The 20214-nt window shown below is 49.9% G+C and overlaps 1 protein-coding gene across 2 annotated transcripts in view; it reads right to left on the bottom strand.

The window, feature by feature from the left end:
* FAM120C (family with sequence similarity 120 member C) overlaps positions 1-20214 on the bottom strand; it is a 564585-nt gene that overhangs the window by 466675 nt on the left and 77696 nt on the right. For both annotated transcript variants that reach the window (XM_069209344.1, XM_069209345.1), the window contains exon 5: positions 19509-19611. In XM_069209344.1, the coding sequence (XP_069065445.1) occupies positions 19509-19611 (103 nt within the window). The remainder of the gene's footprint in view (positions 1-19508; positions 19612-20214) is intronic.

Below are 20214 nucleotides of genomic sequence, written 5' to 3' on the forward strand. Positions count from 1 at the left end.
GTTGGTTCACAGTTAGGTCAGTACTTTTTTACGGTGACAAAGCATCCAACAGATTAGACAGATGGTCTGTCCTGCACTTCTAGGAGACTGGAGTCCGGGGAGGAGGGTGGGTTGACTTTGATGAGGATACCCCTGGAAGAGATCTAGGATTTACAGGTAAGTAACTTATCCTTCTCTTCCATGGAATCCTCATCAATAGTCATAAACAGTGAATAGATTAGCAAGCCCATCCCTTATCTCTGCGGACTGTCTAATAGAAGTGCAGGACAAAGACATACACTATGCAAGCAAAGTTCTCAGAGACGCTTGCCCAACTTGAGCGTCTGCTCTGGCATCTGAGTCCAAACAGTAATGCCTAGTAAACGTATGCACAGATTTCCATGTAGCAGCCTTACAGATTTCAGAGAGTGGAACATTATTAAGGGGGGCAGCAGTAGCCGCTTTTCCTCTTGTCGAATGAGCCTTAGGCCTAGCCAATAACTGTTTGTTAGCCAATTGATATGCAGTTACAATACATGAAACTATCCATCTAGATATGGTTCGTTTTGAGGCTGCATCGCCTGTTCTCATATGTCCATAATTAACAAACAGGTGGTGAGACCGTCTAATCAATCTGGTCTTATCCAGGTAAAATTTTAGCACGCTTTTCAAATCCAGGGAGTGCAAGGCCTTCTCCGCTGGAGTATCCGGATTGGGGAAAAAAGTTGGGAGTGATATAGTCTGATTGATGTGAAAATCCGACACCACCTTCGGTAAGAATGATGGATGAGTTCTTAGAACAACTCTGTTTTCATGGAAAACCGTATACAGTTCCTTGGAGGACAAAGCCTGAATCTCACTGACCCTCCTAGCCGAAGTAATGGCTACGAGAAAAGCTGTCTTCCACGTAAAGTGTTGCAAAGAAGCTTTGTGGATAGGCTCGAAAGGAGGGCCCATGAGTCTAGATAATACTATCTTCAGTTCCCAAGGAGGCGTGGGTTTTCGAATGGGTGGAAAAACCTTCTTTAAACCTTCTAAGAAATCCTTGACTACGGGCATTGTAAAGAAGGATTCCTGATAAGGTGACTTACGATAAGCCGTAATGGCAGATAAATGTACCTTAATAGATGACAATTGCAGACCTGATTTCACCAGATGGAGCTGGTAAGACAATATGACCTCCTCCTGAGCCAGAATAGGATTCTGACCCCGTTGACGACACCATATGTAGAATCTCTTCCACTTGAAAGCGTAAGAGTGCCGAGTGGAAGGCCTTCTGGACTCCTTCAAAATGTTCATGCATTCCTGAGAGAGTCCTAGATGCCCATACTGCAGGAATTCAGGAGCCATGCCGTCAAGCTCAGAGAGAGAAGGTTGGGGTGAAGAATCTTGCCTCCCAGCCTGCAAAGGAGATCCGGTCTGCACGGCAGCCTCTTGTGTGGTTGTTCTGACAGGTTGAGGAGATCCGTGTACCAGAACTGTCGAGGACATTGCGGGGCTATGAAAATCATTCTGGTGTTAGAACTGTAGAGTTTGTTTATCACCGCTGGTATCAGGGGAATTGGTGGAAAAGCGTAGAGAAATATCCCTGACCAGCCTATCAACAGGGCATTCCCTCGAGACCCCGGACGGTAGAACCTGGACACGAGGTCTGGGCATTTTTTGTTTACCTCATCTGCAAACAGATCTAACTGAGGCTGACCCCATTGAACGAAGATGTCTGCGACGACCTCGTCGTGAAGAACCCAATCGTGGGCGTCCTCGAGGGTTCTGCTTAGGAAGTCCTTTTCCACGTTTTGCTGCCCTGGGAGGTGAATTGCTGTAAGAGACATTCCCCTCGCTATGAGCCAATGCCAGACGGTTTGAGACTCCCGAGATAGGGGCCGGGATCTCGTACCTCCTTGCTTGTTCAGATAATATAATGTTGTCGTATTGTCCGTCTGCACCAGGAGAGACTTTCCCTGAATCGATGGCGCAAAAGATTTGAGAGCCAGAGGAACCGCTCTGAGATCCAGCAGGTTGATATGGTACGTTTTCTCTTTGCTGGACCACAAGCCCTGAGCCAGAAGGAAACCCAGATGAGCTCCCCAGCCCTGAAGCGAAGTGTCCGTTACCAGAGTGTCGGAAGGGATTAGATGGTGAAACTGAACTCCTACTGACAGGTGATGTCTGCGCGTCCACCACTGTAATGATTGTCGCGCTCCTACCGGAAGAAGTATCCTGTCCTCCCAGTGGCCTGTGTGTTGATTCCAGTTTTCCTCTAGAGTCTCTTGTAGAGGTCTCATATGCAATCTGGCGTTCGAGGCAATGAAAATGCAAGAGGCCATGGAGCCCAACAGAGATGTCACCTGACGGGCCGTAGGCGCGGGGGAACCAAGAAGATCGCAACACTTCCTCCTTATTGATAACAGTCGTTCCTCCGAAGGATACACTCTTTCTAGCTCTGTATTCAGTATCGCTCCCAGGTAGTGGAGGGTTTGTGTTGGGATGAGGGTGGACTTTTGGAAGTTGACTTGCAGACCTAGAGATCGGAAAACACTGAGGACAATGTCTAGATGCTTTTTCGCCTGTTCCGGAGAGGAGGCTTTCAGTAGCCAGTCGTCTAGGTATGGATAAATGAAGCTTTTCTGCTTCCTTAAATGCGCCGCTACCATTGCTACACACTTGGAGAATGCGCGAGGGGCAGATATGAGGCCGAAAGGAAGCACCTTGAACTGATAGTGTCGGGAGGCTATCACAAACAATTTCCGATGTTTGGGAATGATCGGGATATGAAAATATGCATCCTGCAGATCTATGGAGCACATCCAATCTCCTCGATGCAGTTGAGGGAAAATCTGATGAAGAGCCAGCATTCAGAATTTTTGTTTCCGTATGTATTTGTTGAGCAGCCTCAAGTCTAGAATCGGTCTGAAGACTCCTTCCCGACCCTTCTTTGCTACTAGAAAATAGCGGGAGTATACCCCCTTTCCTCTTTGGGCAGCTGGCACCTTTTCTATCGCTCTTTTCTGCAACAGGGCGCGAACCTCTTTGCGTAGTAAGTTCATGTGAGCAGGTCTCGACTTGGTTGGTGGCAAATGAGGTGGAGGTTGTCGGAAAAGAAGACAGCATCCACTCTCTACAATGTTCAGCACCCATTTGTCTTTTGTTTTGCCATGCCACTCGTGAGCGAACTCTGTGATACTTCCCCCAACCGGAGTGGTGTACGGTATTAAGGGAAGTGAACTCTCATTGTTTTGCGGGGGCTTTGGAGGTAGACTGCTGAGGTCTGCTTGATCCTCGGTCTCTTGTGGTCTTGCGAGACTGGAAAAGAGGACGCCCTTGTTTTTGCTGCGGTCTTTGAGACCAGTGAGGGGTTTGAACTCTCTGCTGGAACGGGCGCCTGTCGTAAGGCCTGTACCTCCTTCTGAAGTCTTTCCTTCTTTCGAGACCCACTGCCCTCATAGTGTTGACCTCCGCCTTCATACGGGCCATCTCATCAACTGTGTGGGCTCCAAATATGTATCGGAAGATTCATGATACACTGTTGCGCTTCCTGCTTTAACCCTGTGAGCCTCAGCCAGGAAGATCTTCTCGCGCAAACCCCATGCGCGTATCAATGCGCCGCCAAGTCTGCACCGTCTGCGGCTGCACTGATGACTTGATTGGACACCAGACTTCCCTCCTGAAGGATCTCCTGGAAGTCCTGCCTGTCCTCTCTAGGCAGCTTTTCCGCAAATCTGCTCAGCGAGTACCAGAAGAATCGATCATATCTGCCTAGGAGTGCTGAGGCGCTGGAGATCGCCATCATCGACGACGCTGTGCAACACATCTTCCTCCCCAGAGAGTCCAGATGTCTACTCTCCTTGTCCGGTGGAACCGTTGAGGATGACGCCACTGAATGCGTCTTGCGGGCTGCGGATAATATGACTGAGTCTGGTGGTGGATCAACCCTGAGAAACAAAGGATCCTGATCAGGGGCCTTGTACTTTTTCAAGATCCTAGCAGGAGCTGAACGGAGGTTTGCTGGCGTTAGAAAAGCCTCCATGGTCGGCTAGAGAAGACCAGGCACGAGAGGTAACAACTTCCTTGAAACCGTCCTGTGTTGCAGGGTTTAGAAGATTACTGACGAGGAAGTTGCAGGTTCCGGGACATCAATATTAAGCTTTTGTGCTCCTCTGAGCAGCACCTCATTGAAAATTGTTATGTCATCCACCGGGGAAACTCTAGCTGGTGGAGAATCCGTCAGAGTCGGGGAGTAACCTCTTATGAAAGACCTCGACGATGTGGATGAAGAAGGAGTCCTCCTGTTATGGCGCGACTTTGACCTAGACCTCCTCTGGGAGCGTGACCTGCTCCTAGATCTTGTGGTAGTGTGCTGAGGCCTAGTGGCAGATTGGCGAGACGTAGAACGAGCCCCTTCTGTACGCGCCGTTGGCGATGGTGTCCTCGGAAGCAACGCTGATGGTGAATACATCGGCGAGTATTGAGAGTCTGGAGAAGCCGGTGCCTTGTTAAGGATCTCCAACCACCTTGGCGATAGGTTTATGGGCGAGACGTGCCCTGACGATGCCCTTGACCGTCTAGACGATCCACTCCTTATAGAGACCACTGGGCTTGGTGGAGTGACATTCTTGTCAGCCGGTGGTTGCTGACGCTCTTCACCTTGAGAGATAGGCAGTACCTGTTTCAACGTCGAAAGGTGTGCCGACGTCAAAGGAAGTACCGTGGACTACTCAGGTCTCGACATCGAGCGCCTCGACGGCGACTGGTGGTCCCTTGTATGTGCACGGCTCGACGTCGTATGCTTCGCTGTCAAGTGATGGACTGCTGACGACGGATGCCTCTGCTCTCCCCGCTGAGGCGATCTCGACGTCGTCTTCCGTGCCGTCGAGGGGTGTGATGCCTTCGACGGTGTACGAGCACGACAGTGCTGGCTCGACGTCGATCGGTGGGTTGCCGTCTATGGAGATCTGTCCTGGTGATGGCTGTGCGCCTTCGACATTGTATCCTTCGACGTCAGTTGGGTCGGCGTTGGCGGCGATATGCGATGATGCGACGGTGGCAGCAATGACGTCGACGGGGAACAGACAGGCACCTTCTTACCAGCTGATGTCGATCTAGCCTGTCTCTCCTGAGAATGGCTTGTAGACTGCCTGGGAAGCGAAGAGGACGATGTTTTCTGCCTCACATGAAGTCTGATTTTCTCTCTGTCCTTCAGAGTCCTTTTGGACATGTTTTTACAGTGCCTGCATGTGTCAGGGCAGTGGCTCTGAGGCAAACACACAATACAGAGAGAGTGTGGATCAGACTGGGCCTTCTTCTTCCCACAGGAAGGACACTTCACAAAAAGAGAAGGCATTTTCCAGTCAGGAAAAAATCCCCTCACTCAGAAAAAGGTGAAAAACGTCAAGTGAAGGTAGAAAAAAACAATGAAGCCGGAAAAAAGAACTGACCTAACTGTGAACCAACTGTCACCTTTCCTTCACCCCTGAGGCATGGTGGGATACTGGAGGTGCTCAGGGTCTTAAAGGCACGGTGCCAAATTTTGTGGTTCTGCTGTATTAACCTGCATGCATCCTATCGGCTAATAATGCTCTATTGTTTTCAATGTAGTTTTTTCTCTTTTTTCACACGTGTTGCTGGTACTTCTTTTTCTGTGCCCGGCTATGGGGCTTTAGAATGTTTTTTCTTGTAATTATAAAGGAGAGTGTTTAAAAAAAAAAAACTCCATAGAAATGAAGCATTTTAGCCTGTTTATCAATGTAGTCTGCATTACTGTTATACACATGTATACATGAATCTGGTATGAAAATTGTCTACTAAAAATGCAAATTTTTTTCATATATATTTCATACTTATACATGTGTGTTTTTGCATATGCTCCGGGATCCCCGCACGGGGTGGGAATATTCAATGTTTATGACTATTGATGAGGATCCCCTGGAGGTGAAGAACGAGTTACTTACCTTCGGTAACGACTTTTCTGGTGGATACATTAGCTACCTGTGGATTCCTCACCTGATGAATACTCCCATGGCGCCAGCATTCGACGGAAATCTTCTTACTAGTCTCTGCACGTCGACGAGGACGTCACTCTAGCCCACGCGACACCGTCTGACGTCATACAGGCAATAAGAGGTCCTCGCCGACGTGCCGATGACAGTACCAACATTTTTTACGTGCATGAGAATAATAATAATAATAATAACCCAATGTAATGAAAGAGCAAAGCAACATCTCTTAATATTGTGAATCACACAACATTGCAATAAAATAGCTGTAGATTTAATATAACCCTTTTTTTTTTTTTTTAAACTAATAAATATATATATACATACGAATCATGTATATACACAATATATATTGATTTATATATATATAAATATACACATATATACAAATATCATATATACAAAATGTATTGCAACTTTGAAGACCAAAAGGAGCACACTCAATGATTGCTTGGAGAGACCAAAAAGGCAACGGGGAGGCGGGTGGGACCGTGAGGAATCCACAGGTAGCTAATGTATCCACCAGAAAAGTCGTTACCGAAGGTAAGTAACTCGTTCTTCTGATGGATACAACTACCTGTGGATTCCTCACCTGATGAATAGAGTCCCAAAGCAGTACCACGCCCGGCGGTGGGTGCCTAAATGGTCAAACCAAGAAATCCTGCAGCACTGACCGTGCAAAATGACCGTCCCTTCTGACCTCAGAGTCCAAACAGTAATGTTTCACAAAAGTGTGAAGGGACGACCAAGTTGCGGCCTTGCAGATGTCGACCACAGGAACACCCCTGGCCAAGGCCGAAGAGGCCGACTTAGCTCTGGTGGAATGAGCTCTAATGCCCTCAGGCGGATCCTTCTTTGCCAAAGAATAACAGATTTTAATGCAAAGAACAACCCACCTGGAGAGTGTTCTCTTGTGGACTGCCTTTCCTCTCCTCTTGCCCACGTATCCGACAAACAGCTGATCCTCCAGCCTGATATCCTTCATTCTATCGATATAGAAGCTCAACGCCCTTTTTGGGTCCAGGCGATGTAGTCTTTCTTCCTCCTTTGAAGGATGAGGCGGAGGATAAAACGTGGACAAAGTGATTGTCTGAGTCAAATGAAAGGGTGAAACAACCTTCGGAAGGAAAGCAGCCTTGGTCCTCAACACCACCTTATCCCCATAAAACGTTATATAAGGGGGTTTAACCGATAAGGCCTGCAACTCACTCACTCTCCTTGCAGATGTTATAGCTACCAGGAATACTGTTTTAATAACCAAATACCTTAAGGGGCAAGAATGCATAGGCTCAAAAGGGGACCCCATAAGGAAAGTCAGGACCAAGGACAAATCCCATTGAGGCATAACAAATGGTTTTGGAGGATATTGATTCAGAAGACCTTTCAAGAATCTGAGAACAATAGGGGATTTAAATAACGATGGTTGGTCTGGAAGACAAATGAAGGCTGACAAGGCCGACAAATAACCCTTAATGGTAGCCACTGCACAACCTTTCTGCGCTAGAGACAGTGCAAAAGACAAAACATGTGACAGATGAGCATGTAAGGGATCAATCTGCCTCTCTCCACACCACATAACAAATTTAGACCACCTATTAGCGTAGATAGATTTAGTGGAGTGTCGCCTGGCCGCTAAGATAACATCCACTACATCAGACGGGAGAGAGAAGGAACTCAGGTTGCCCCGTTCAATCTCCAAGCATGTAGGTGCAGACTCTGGAGGTTGGGGTGTAAAACCTGCCCCTGCGACTGCGAGAGGAGGTCTGCCCTGAGAGGGAGACGGAGCGGAGGGCACATTGAGAGTTGGAGAAGGTCGGAGTACCATACCCTCCTTGGCCAATCCGGAGCTATTAAGATGACTTGGGCCCGGTCTTGACGAATTTTCCTCAACACTCGAGGAATCAAGGGTATGGGGGGAAACGCGTAAAGCAACTGGTCGCACCAGGTTATCTGAAACGCGTCCCCCAACGCTCCCTGCATCGGATACAGGAGGCTGCAGAATAACGGGCAATGCGCGTTCTCCCGAGTGGCAAACAGATCTATCCGAGGAAACCCCCACATCTGGAAGATTAAACAGACTTGATCTGGATGGAGACGCCACTCGTGGTCTGCCGAGAATTGGCGACTGAGACTGTCCGCACATACATTCAAGACCCCGGCCAGATGATTTGCCACCAAGCAAATCTGATGGTCCTTTGCCCAGGACCATAGCCGAAGAGCTTCTCTGCAGAGAAGGTACGACCCTACTCCTCCCTGTTTGTTTATGTACCACATCGCGGTAGTATTGTCCGTCAGGACCTGTACCGACTGACCACGAAGGGATGGGAGGAAGGCCTTGAGAGCCAGACGTACAGCCCGTAACTCCAACAGATTGATATGAAACACCTGTTCCTCTGGAGACCAAAGCCCTTTGATCTCCAGATCCCCCAGATGAGCTCCCCATCCTAGGGTGGAAGCATCCGTTATGACCGTGGCCACTGGTGGCGACTGCACGAACGGCTTTCCCTGTGAAAGATTGTTGCCCGCAATCCACCACTTCAATTCCACAGCAGCATCTCTGGAGATCTTGACAGTACCTTCTAAATCTCCCTTGTGCTGAGACCACTGCCTTCGGAGGCACCACTGAAGAGCCCTCATGTGCCAGCGAGCATGCGTGACCAACAGAATGCAGGAGGCGAACAGACCGAGCAGACGAAGGACCTTGAGGACTGGAACTACCGCTCCATTTCGAAACATTGGAACCAATTCCTGAATATCTTGAATCCGCTGAGGCGGAGGAAAGGCTCGACTCAATGTTGTATCCAGTACTGCCCCTATGAACAGGAGGCGCTGAGAGGGCTCCAGGTGAGATTTGGGCACGTTCACCGAAAAGCCCAGGTCGAACAACAACTGGGTTGTTGACTGCAGATGATGCGACACAAGCTCCGGGGACTTGGCTTTGATCAACCAGTCGTCCAAGTAAGGGAATACTGCTATCCCCTTCCTTCTGAGCTCCGCCGCAACCACTGACATCACCTTTGTGAAGACTCGAGGTGCTGAAGTAAGACCAAACGGGAGGACCGCAAACTGATAGTGCTGCGACCCTACCACAAACCGGAGATACTTCCTGTGCGACTTGAGGATCGGGATATGAAAGTAAGCATCCTGCAAGTCGACAGACACCATCCAATCCTCTTTGTTCAACGCCAAAAGCACCTGTGCTAGGGTCAGCATCTTGAACTTTTCCTGTTTGAGGAACCAATTCAAGATCCTCAGATCCAGGATTGGTCTCAACTGACCATCCTTTTTGGGAATCAGGAAGTATCTTGAGTAACAACCTCGACCCTTTTCCTGCTCTGGGACCAACTCTACCGCGCCCTTTGAAAGGAGGACTCGAACCTCCTGTTCTAGCAACAGGAGGTGTTCTTCTGAACAATAAGATGGGCGGGGCGGGATGAGGGGCGGGAACTCCCGAAAGGGAAGGGCGTAGCCTTTCCCCACAATGCCGAGAACCCAAGTGTCCGTTGTGATAGACTTCCACTTGTGGAGAAAATGCTGTAATCTTCCCCCTACAGGAGAGGAGTGAGTGGAAAACGGTGGAAGCCTAAGGCTGCTTCCCCTGCTGCACCCCTCCAGAGGACGAGGAAGAGGCAGAGTGCTGTTGAGAGGCTCCTCTGGTACGGGACCCACCCCTCCCCCTCCCTCTAAATGACCTATAGGGGAGGGAAGAGGCGGGTTGCTGGAACCTCCCCCGAAAGGAAGAGGAAGAAGAGCCACGCCCAAATCCCCGAAACCTCCTGAAAAATCTAGAAGAGGCAGAGGAAGAAGGAGCTTGCAGTCCTAACGATTTGGCTGTGGCTCTGCTCTCCTTAAATCGTTCCAAGGCCGAATCTGCCTTGGCTCCAAACAGTCTGTCCCCATCAAACGGGAGGTCCAGCAGGGTCGACTGCACATCCGCAGAAAACCCTGAGTTTCGGAGCCAGGCCTGTCTTCTTGCCACCACAGCCGTGCCCATCGCCCTGGCCACCGAGTCGGTCGTGTCCAGCCCAGACTGGATAATCTGGGTCGCGGCAGCCTGGGCGTCCGAGACCACATCCAAGAGACCCTGGGGGAGCTCCGTAAATGAAGATGAAATATCATCCATCAGAGCATGGATGTACCTCCCCAGAATGCACGTTGCGTTGGTGGCCTTCAACGCCAAACTGCACGCCGAAAATATTTTCTTGGACTGCGCATCCAGTTTTTTGGAGTCTCTGTCTCCAGGCACCGTCGGGAAGGAACCAGGCGCTGACTTTGAGGAACAGGAGGCTTGCACCACCAAGCTCTCCGGCGTAGGGTGTCTAGAGAGAAAGCCAGGGTCAGATGGTGCAGCTCGATACCTCCTGGCCACAGCCCTATGAACGGCCGAGGAAGACACCGGCTTCTTCCACACCTCCAACACCGGATCCAGCAAAGCCTCATTAAATGGCAAGAGAGGCTCAGCTGCAGCAGAGGCCGGATGCAATACCTCTGTCAGCAAATTCTGCTTTGCCTCTGCCACCGGCAAAGGCAGGTCCAAAAAGCTCGCTGCCTTCCTCACCACAGCATGAAAGGAAGCAGCCTCCTCCGTATATTCCCCTGGAGATGAAAGGTCCCACTCAGGGGAAGTGTCCAGCCCACTGGCTGTATCCAGACCATGTAGTCCGTCTCCAGAGTCCTCAATCTCTCCCTCCTCTAAGACTCGCTGGTACTCCTGCTCTTCTAAAAGACGGAGAGCACGCCTCCTCGAATGAAGTCTCTCCTCGATACGCGGAGTCGACATGGCCTCCGCCGACGTCGAAGAACGGCGCCGATCTCCAGAAGCATCTGACGCCGCGTCCGGCGCCACAGGCAGCTTCGGCGCCGAGGCAGGAGCCGGAGGACGAGGTCTTGGAGCCGATGGACCAACCGGAGTCACAGGGCAAAATCCTGACTTCGACGGAAGGGCAACCTCCGGGGCCGAAACATCCGAAGCCACCGGAGCGGCCACCGACGCCGGCACCGGCGCCGAGCCCACATTCCCAAAAGGGAGAAAGGGCATAAAGGGTGCCGGCCGAAGAGGCGCAGGATCACCCAACGAAAAGGCCAAGGGCCCCGAAGGACCAGCCGGAGCAGCTCCTGGAGCCATCTGCTGAAAGATGGTATACATCGCATTAAGAAACACGGTACTATCGGCTCCAGGAGTGGGAAAAGCCGGATACTGGGGTGCCTGGATCGAAGGCGACCCCGACCTCGACGTCTGCGACGCCGGAGAAAACCCAAGAGGCTGCACCACCTCAATCACCGACGCCTGACCAGGCGAAGTCGGTGACGCCGGAGATGGCAACGGCGTCGAAGGATGCGGCGTGACCGTGGGGCTGACTTCCCAAGTCTTCCGACGCCGAGCCGAAGGTGACCTCGAACGAGACTCCTTGCTGGAATGCAATCGTGAGTCTCTACGGCGCCGGGAGTCTCGATGACGCCGGTGAGACCTTGGCGAAGAAGACTTCTTATGATGTTTCTCCTTCTTCTTTGACTTTGCCATGAATAACTTGGCCTTACGCTCTTTGAGGGCCTTCGGATTCATGTGTTGACATGAATCGCAAGTCGAGACGTCGTGGTCGGAGCTCAAACACCATAGACAGTCGGAGTGAGGATCTGTAACTGACATCTTGCCCCCACACTCTCGACAGGGCTTGAAACCCGACTTCCTCTGAGACATTATTACCGCAGAGAAAACTACGCAGCAGACAATACACTGTAACCACGAAGGTAACAGTAGCTCCCTCGAAGATAACCGTTTCAAATGCACGGAAAAAAGGGAACTGTCATCGGCACGTCGGCGAGGACCTCTTATTGCCTGTATGACGTCAGATGGCGTCGCGTGGGCTAGAGTGACGTCCTCGTCGACGTGCAGAGACTAGTAAGAAGATTTCCGTCGAATGCTGGCGCCATGGGAGTATTCATCAGGTGAGGAATCCACAGGTAGTTGTATCCATCAGAAATTTGTGTTTCTGATACTGACTCCGTGACACACAGCTTTGCACTTGGCTTAGCTGTCCACCGTCACATTAGCAGTCACAAGTTGCAGACTCCATTTTGTATTCAGCTTAGCCTTAGCTTCACCGCCTCGTTATAAGTGCGAGTATCTTTCCGTACAAAACATGCAACGGTGGGCTACCTTGGACCCAACTCTGAACCCTGTAAGTGTTTTACTTACCTGTGAACTTAACATTTACTTACCTCCCCCAGGAACTGTTGATATTTGCACAAAGTGTCCACCGTTCAAGGCAACCCCAAAGTTACAACACCAACAGCTCAGGGCCGGTCAGGTGCAGAGGTCAAAGTGGTGCCCAAAACACATAGGCTTCAATGGAGAAGGGGGTGCCCCGGTTCCAGTCTGCCAGCAGGTAAGTACCCGTGTCTTCGGAGGGCAGACCAGGGTTTTTTTTTAGGGCACCGGGGGGGGGGACAAGCAGGCACAGAAAGTACACCCTCAGCGGCACAGGGGCGGCCGGGTGCAGAGTGCAAACAGGCGTCGGGTTTCTAATAGGAATCAATGGGGAGATCCCGGGGGTCTCTTCAACGATGCAGGCAGTCATAGGGGGGGCTCCTCTGGGTAGCCACCACCTGGGCTAGGCAGAGGGTCGCCTGGGGGTTGCTCCTGCACTGGAGTTCAGTTCCTTCATGTCCTGGGGGCTGCGGGTGCAGTGTGGTTTCCAGGCGTCGGGTTCCTTGAAGCAGGCAGTTGCGGTCAGGGGGAGCCTCTGGATTTCCTCTGCAGGCGTCGCTGTGGGGGCTCAGGGCAGTCAACTCTGGCTACTCACGGGCTCGCAGTCGCCGGGGAGTCCTCCCTGTAGTGTTAATTTTCCGCAGGTCGAGCCAGGGGCGTCAGGTGCAGAGTGGAAAGTCTCACGCTTCCGGCGGGAAACATGTGGTCTTTAAAAGTTGCTTCTTTGTTGCAAAGAGTTGCAGTTTCTTGAACAGGGCCGCTGTTCTCAGGAGTTTCTTGGTCCTTTTAGATGCAGGGTAGTCCTCTGAGGCTTCACGGGTCGCTGGACCCTGTTGCCTGTTGGATGCGTCGCTGTTGCAGTTTTCTTCGAAGTAGGGAGACAGGTCGGTGGGGCTGGGGCCAAATCAGTTGTTGTCTCCATCTTCACTGCAGGGCTTCAGGTCAGCAGTCCTTCTTCTTTAGGTTGCAAGAATCTATCTTACTCGGTTCTGGGAGCACCTAAATGATGCATTTAGGGGCGTGTTTAGGTCTGGAGGGCAGTAGACAATGGCTACTGTCCTTGAGGGTGGCTACACCCTCTTTGTGCCTCCTCCCTGTGGGGAGGGAGGCACATCCCTAATCCTATTGGGGGAAATCCTCCTTCTACAAGATGAAGGATTTCTAAAAGTAAGAATCACCTCAGATCAGGACACCTTAGGGGCTGTCCTGACTGGGGGGTGACGACTCCTTGTTTTTCTCATTATCTCCTCCAGCCTTGCCGCCAAAAGTGGGGGCACTGGCCGGAGGAGTGGGCATCTCCACTAGCTGGGATGCCCTGTGGCGCTGTAACAAAGGGGGTGAGCCTTTGAGGCTCACCGCCAGGTGTTACAGTTCCTGCAAGGGGAGGTGAGAAGCACCTCCACCCAGTACATGCTTTGTTCCTGGCCACAGAGTGACAAAGGCACTCTCCCCATGTGGCCAGCAACATGTCTGGTGTGTGGCAGGCTGGCAAAAACTAGTCAGCCCACACTGGAAGTCGGGTAGGTTTTCAGGGGGCATCTCTGCCCTCTGGGTGTATTTTTACAATAAAGTGCACACTGGCATCAGTGTGCATTTATTGTGCTGAGAAGTTTGATACCAAACTTCCCAGTTTTCAGTGTAGCCCTTATGGTGCTGTGGAGTTCGTGTTTGACAGACTCCCATACCATATACTCTTATGGCTACCCTGCACTTACAATGTCTAAGGTTTTGCTTAGACACTGTAGGGGCATAGTGCTCATGCACTTATGCCCTCACCTGTGGTGTAGTGCACCCTGCCTTAGGGCTGTAACGCCTGCTAGAGGGGTGACTTACCTATGCCACAGGCAGTGTGTGGTTGGCATGGCACTCTGAGGGGAGTGCCATGTCAACTTAGTCATTTTCTCCCCACCGGCACACACAAGCTGGCAAGCAGTGTGTATGTGCTGAGTGAGGGGTCTCTAGGGTTGCATAAGACATGCAGCAGCCCTTTGAGACCTTCCCTGGCACCAGGGCCTTGGTACCAGGGGGTACCAGTTACAAGGGACTTACCTGGGTGCCAGGCTGTGCCAATTGTGGAGACAAAGGTACAGTTTAGGGAAAGAACACTGGTACTGGGGCCTGGTTATCAGGGTCCCAGCACACTTTCAAATCATAACTTGGCATCAGCAAAGGCAAAAAGTCAGGGGGTAACCATGCCAAGGAGGCATTTCCTTAGCACACCGCCTAGCTCAGAAGAAACTGAATATCAAGAACCGAAGAATGAAAGAGGGCATGAAGCAAGGCTATGACGACTATGCGGATTCAGACGAGGGTCAGAACAACGCCTACCTGGAGCGCATGAAGGCCGAAGGCAAGATTCGGGAGGAGCACGGAAGCAGCGAAGACCCTGGTGATGAGACTGATTAATCTTTCGCTCCCAGAGTGGAGGAGGAGGAGGTGGCTCAGGAGTTTGACAGTAACGTCTCCGCAAGTTCCTCCAGCGAAGGCGAGAATACTGATGGAGAAACTAAGCCAAAAGCTCCCAAAAAAGTCAGGGGGTAACCATGCCAAGGAGGCATTTCCTTACACCCTTGTAAAAGGTACCAGTGGTACCAAGGGCCTGACCAGTCTGTGCCAGCTTGCCATTAACAGACAAGTTTCTGACCACATGGGGTCAGAGCCTTTGTGCTCTCTGAGGTCAGAAACAAACCCTGCTCTGGGTGGAGGTGCTTTAACCTCCTCCATGCAGGAACTGTAACACTTGGCGGTGAGCCTCAAGGGCTCAGGCCTCCTGTTACAGTGCCCCAGGGCACTCCAGCTAGTGGAGATTCCCACCGCCTGGACCAAGACGCACTTTCGGCGGCAGGAAAATTAGGTTAAACAGGGAGGAGTGACCATTGCAGCTAGGACTACCGCTAAGGTGTCCAGAGTTGAAGTGACCCCCTACTTGCAGAATCCTCCATCTTGTTTTGGAGGTTAGGGACCAATAGGGTTAGAAATGTGCCCCTCTCCCCACAGGGAGAGGGCAACAGAAGGGTGTAGCCACCCTCAGGGACAGTAGCCATTGGCTACTGCCCTACGACCCCTGTAATTCCCCTAAATCTAGTATTTAGGGGCTCCCCTGAACCTCACTCACCAGATTCCTGGCAACCTCAAGAAGAAAGAAGGGGGACTGCTAAGCCAATCCCAGCAGTGAAGACTCCAGATGACAACTGACTTGGCACCAGCCCTACTGGCCTGCCTGCAGCTTCAAAGACCTCTGCTCCAATTAAGCGACGCATCTTGCAGGACCAGCGACTTCTACAAACCCCCAGAACTGAGGACCAAGAACTCCCAAGGACAGCGGCCCTGTCCAGAAGAAACCTCTAAAAGGACTCCAGAACAGCCTGGACCCGCAAGCCATGCCCACTCCCCACCCAACGCCCACAGCCTAAGGCTAGGTGGCCTACCAGACCAGAGACGGTCCCCAGGCGATTTTGACCTCAAGTCCACCCTGGGTTGACCTCTCCTGGCAGCACAACAATGCCTGCAGCCTGAATCGGAGGACCCTCCTGACTGCAACGAGATCTGACTGTTCGCCCACACTACCACAAAAGAGACCATTAGTATTATCTACTTCAGCCTCTGTCACGTCTCTGGGGAAACCCTGGACTCTGTGCACACTATACCTCATTCTGGCATAGTATATACAGAGCAACCTTGTTACAGACTGTTATCATGACCCCCACATGCTGCAACCACCACTTTCATGAACACCTGACGCACACTGGCAAAGCCACAGCGGAGCACAGCAAAATGGAAATGCTCCAGGTCCACCGTTAATCATGGGCCTGCAGGAAGGGGATGTGGACATAAACGCCCTGTAGGTTCAAAATTGAAGTCCAGTCTCCAGGGTATTAGGAATGCAAAAGATGCACTAAAATGAGCATCCTAAATTTGTTCTTCGCAGAAAGACACTGAGAGCACGCAAGGTTTAAAACAGGACGAATGCCTTGGTCGTCCTTTGGCTTGGACAAGTAGCAGGAATAGCAACCACAGCTTACTTCTGACATCAGCTCTCTCTCTCTCTGTAGCTCCTTTGGCCAGAAGGGCTTGCATTTCCTGCTGCAAAAGGAACAGATTACCCCCTGTCAGCAGTTCAGAGGATGGTGTAAGGTGCAACAGGGTATCTAGAAATAGTAAGGCATAGCCCCACTGGACAATTTGCAGGACCGACTTGTCCAGTGACTGCTTGCCACCCTGGAAGAAAATGGTCTGTGATTACCATGGCCTCGATCATGGAAAGCATGGGGAGTTTGCAGACTTAGCTGCATCTGCTGGTGGAATTGGAAGCCTCATACCGTAGCCACAGTGGTGACAAAATTGCTGATGCTGTTGTCATTGTGGAGCAGAAGGTCCCATTTTTTTTAAGCCCAAAGAGCACACTGTGGCTCTTCTTTCATTAAAGCACTCGAGGGCCAAGTATGCTTTATTTCCAAAGAAGCAGGAGCCATCAAAGGGCATTTACATGAGGTCGGCTTGTAAATCAAATTGGGGAAGCTCTTACACCTCGCCCAAGGATGCCTATGAAAGGCCTCACTGCTACGTATGACTCTGCGTAAGTCAGCAGAATCAATGCCATAACAAACTGTGAACTTGCCAGCGTTGCAAACATCCTGTATGGCCAGCGTCGAGACAAAAACATACAACATCAGGGACCATTGGAAGACCCTTTGCTATGGGGTCCCAAAAAACACAAGAGAATAGCAACGTATAAGGCAGCTGCATTCAACAGACCTTAATGCTAGACTTGTAGAGGAAAACATATGTTTCCCAAATATCTCTATTTGATGGTGCAGTACAGGAAGAGTTATAAGTAACCTTACTCTTTGAGACCTGCACTACAAAGCGCCTGGGAGAAGGGTGCAGAGTTAAGATGTTGGGGACACCTACAGCAGGGCAATGATGCTTTGCAAACCTGCCGAAAAACCCAGAGTCTAGAACAAAGTTTCCCGACAATCTAGAACAAGGTTTCACCTCACCCTCATAAGGGTAGCCGTAATGGCCTCATTAAAAGGGAGCACAGGTTCAGAATTAGTTTGCCCCAGATGGAGGACCTCAGTCAGTTCACTAGCATTGACTTCCATATTGGGCAGACGTAAGTTGAACACCTCAGCTGCCATTTGCATGACCACTGCAAAGTAGTCACTCTTTAGATGCAAGACCAGGAGGGGAGACCAAGCCAATGTCTGGTAGGATGTAGAGGCTTTGATACTATGAGATATTCTGATACCATGATAATATGATACCAACTGGCCGTGATGTACGGCTGGACAAACTCGTCCCCAGCATCATAAGCGTCATAATCAGTATTAGAAGCAAAAAGTATGGAGGGTATGCGTCTGTCACTGGGGCATAGGTAGTACAACTGAATCAAAAAAGGTTGTAAATAGGCTGCAGCCTGGGGGATCAGGGTGTAGCCTTGATCGAGGTTGAAGCAGCGCCAACTGTGATTCAGACAACAATATGGGATGTGTGTCGTCGGGCGTCGACACTGGCACTGACACGCAATGTCTTAGCAAGGGTTGTGGCATCAGGATAGAGGTCACCAAAGGTACCAGTACGAAACCCATAATGGGTCCAGAGGGCCCAACTGGTGCAGATAGTGGCCCTGCCTTGGGAGCGCTAGTTGGGAGGCCTCTTGGCTTCTTGGGGCCCGGAGGTACACCATAGGGAGTCAGTAACGTAACAGAGGCGACATATGACCTCGCAACACTCTTAGTTGTTGGGAGCAGCCACCGCCCCTGGAAACTCAGGTTGCTGTGAAACAAGGCCCAGAATCGGCTCAGAAGATTGACATCTGGAGCAAGACCAGGAGGCACACTGACGCCCTCACACCTTCTCTGTACATTGAGAGTGGCATGAATGGGCAAAGTCACACCTGGATTTCTTCCATTTCTTCTTGGTCAATGACTGACAGTGATGAAGATCTGCTGCGGGAACAATGTCAGGAGTGGGAAGGGGATCTTCCCTTCGACCTAAACGGGCATGGCATGGAGTCTGCCAGTGTTTCACGACATAGAGCTTCACTTTCCATTTCCAAATGACGTTAGTGTGACATAGGTTATGTTCACTGCAGGCCGTGGACTCCTGGTCCAATGGAAATCTTTCACACACATTTTTTTGTAAGAGTCTGTACATGGAGACTTGGTGGGATAACATTACACTGCACACTGGTTAGTGAAACATTCTTGGGAATCCTATCTCTACAGATGAGGGGTAGCTCAAGATCTGCGTGTACAGGCGCACAAACAAACTGTTAAATCACAAGCGGCAGAAATGTACAACTCCATGTGTGACTTCCAGAGCGGAACAACGTCACCTCAGAGCCATGTGACGGCACCTACCAGTGTGCAGGGCTACTGCTGAAACTTTTACAGATCCAGTCTGACAACTGGGGGAATATGCAGAAGGCGAAGAATCTGTGGTTAGAAGTTTTGGGGATTGCTGGCCAGTTAGCCTTTTTCTTTAATATACACTCTCAGTATTGGAATTTGTTCTCAGATATGTAGGTCTGGGGTCTGTCTGGTTAGCATTCAGAGCAAGGAAGGCTGACTGAGTGATCTTTATTCCACGTCAAGCTAATTATTTCTGTGTCCAGAACACTAGACATGCTAAGGCAGGTACCCCATCCAAGTTGACATCCATAACCTGCCTCCGGAGTAATCAATTACAATAACTTCTTAGTTCAGAATTCAGAGCCAGCCCTCTAGGATTCTTTCAACTACACCTGCAAGCACCCTGTTGCAAACTGCCACCAACAACTGCAACCACCATCAGCCAAACTGACAGCAAGCAAGGCCCATAATAAATTTAGGGTTTTGTGAGAACAAAAGGCCTGCACTAAACTTTGAATGGCATAGATAAAGTGGTAGGTAATCTATGTACAAATTTTTTACAGGTTGTGTGAGTGCCAGAGTGTGTTTGAGACTAAGATGGAGTAGAAATAATGAGTGGTTAAGTAAGATGAGACATTTAAGTACCTGTATTCGTGGCAAGAATTAATCCCAAATACCCCAAAATACAAATTTGTGATTGGATAGAAGAGTTTGACCACATAGCTGAGCGAGGACTGTTTTCTGATAGACACTTCTAACCAAAAACTACTCATGGCACCTCAGAAAAAGCAATTTAAATGGTACTGACTGGGTGTGGTGGCACCTTTCACCAGTTGCCTGGAGTGCAGGTAAAATTGGACAAGCTCATAAATATGACACTGTAAGAGTCTTTGAGCTAAAGCCATAGTGCATTCAACCAAGAAAGTTAATACATACAAGAATGCATGTTGAAGAGCAGTTTTTTATGCTTACCTAAGAACGGAGAAGGCCCCAAAGGTAATGGTCGGGGTTTGGTGGCCACGGAGTAATATTCAACTGCTTTCTTAAAACGCTCAATCTTCTCTTCAGTCCTAGACTAGACAGCAAAGAGAGGAATAGCAGTAAAGGATTGAATATGAGTTGTTTGCATACAAGTCACTCTTCAAAAAGCTTATATGTAGAACAAAATCATTTAGCCGCAGCAGCCAAGAAAAAGGTCACCCTACAACATGCTCATTTAATTCCTGGGAATTTTACATTTCAGTCTGTTTAAAAAAAAAAAAAAAGTTATACATTTAATTACATGTAATAGTTAATCCCATTTACTTCAACGTAGCAGTGGTGGTTAAAAAAAATTATGTGGTCGAGTGTAATCGCATAGCTCACTTAAAGTTTATAATTAATAATCTCATACAAAACACTTAAAACCAATGGTAGGTGCGCAAGTAAAAATACTTCAAAATGTATCCACATTGCTCTCCATTAGCCCAACTTTCTCAGTACCACTTAATAGTTCTAGAAAGGACGTGCAATTCATAAGACAATAGGGAAACATATATATATGGAAAATGTCACTTACCCAGTGTACATCTGTTCGTGGCATGAGTCGCTGCAGATTCACATGCTGTGCACACTCCGCCGTCTGGTGTTGGGCTCGGAGTGTTACAAGTTGTTTTTCTTCGAAGAAGTCTTTTCGAGT

Source organism: Pleurodeles waltl, chromosome 10 (genome assembly GCF_031143425.1).
Source record: "Pleurodeles waltl isolate 20211129_DDA chromosome 10, aPleWal1.hap1.20221129, whole genome shotgun sequence".
In the NCBI taxonomy this organism is placed as follows: Eukaryota; Metazoa; Chordata; class Amphibia; order Caudata; family Salamandridae; genus Pleurodeles; species Pleurodeles waltl.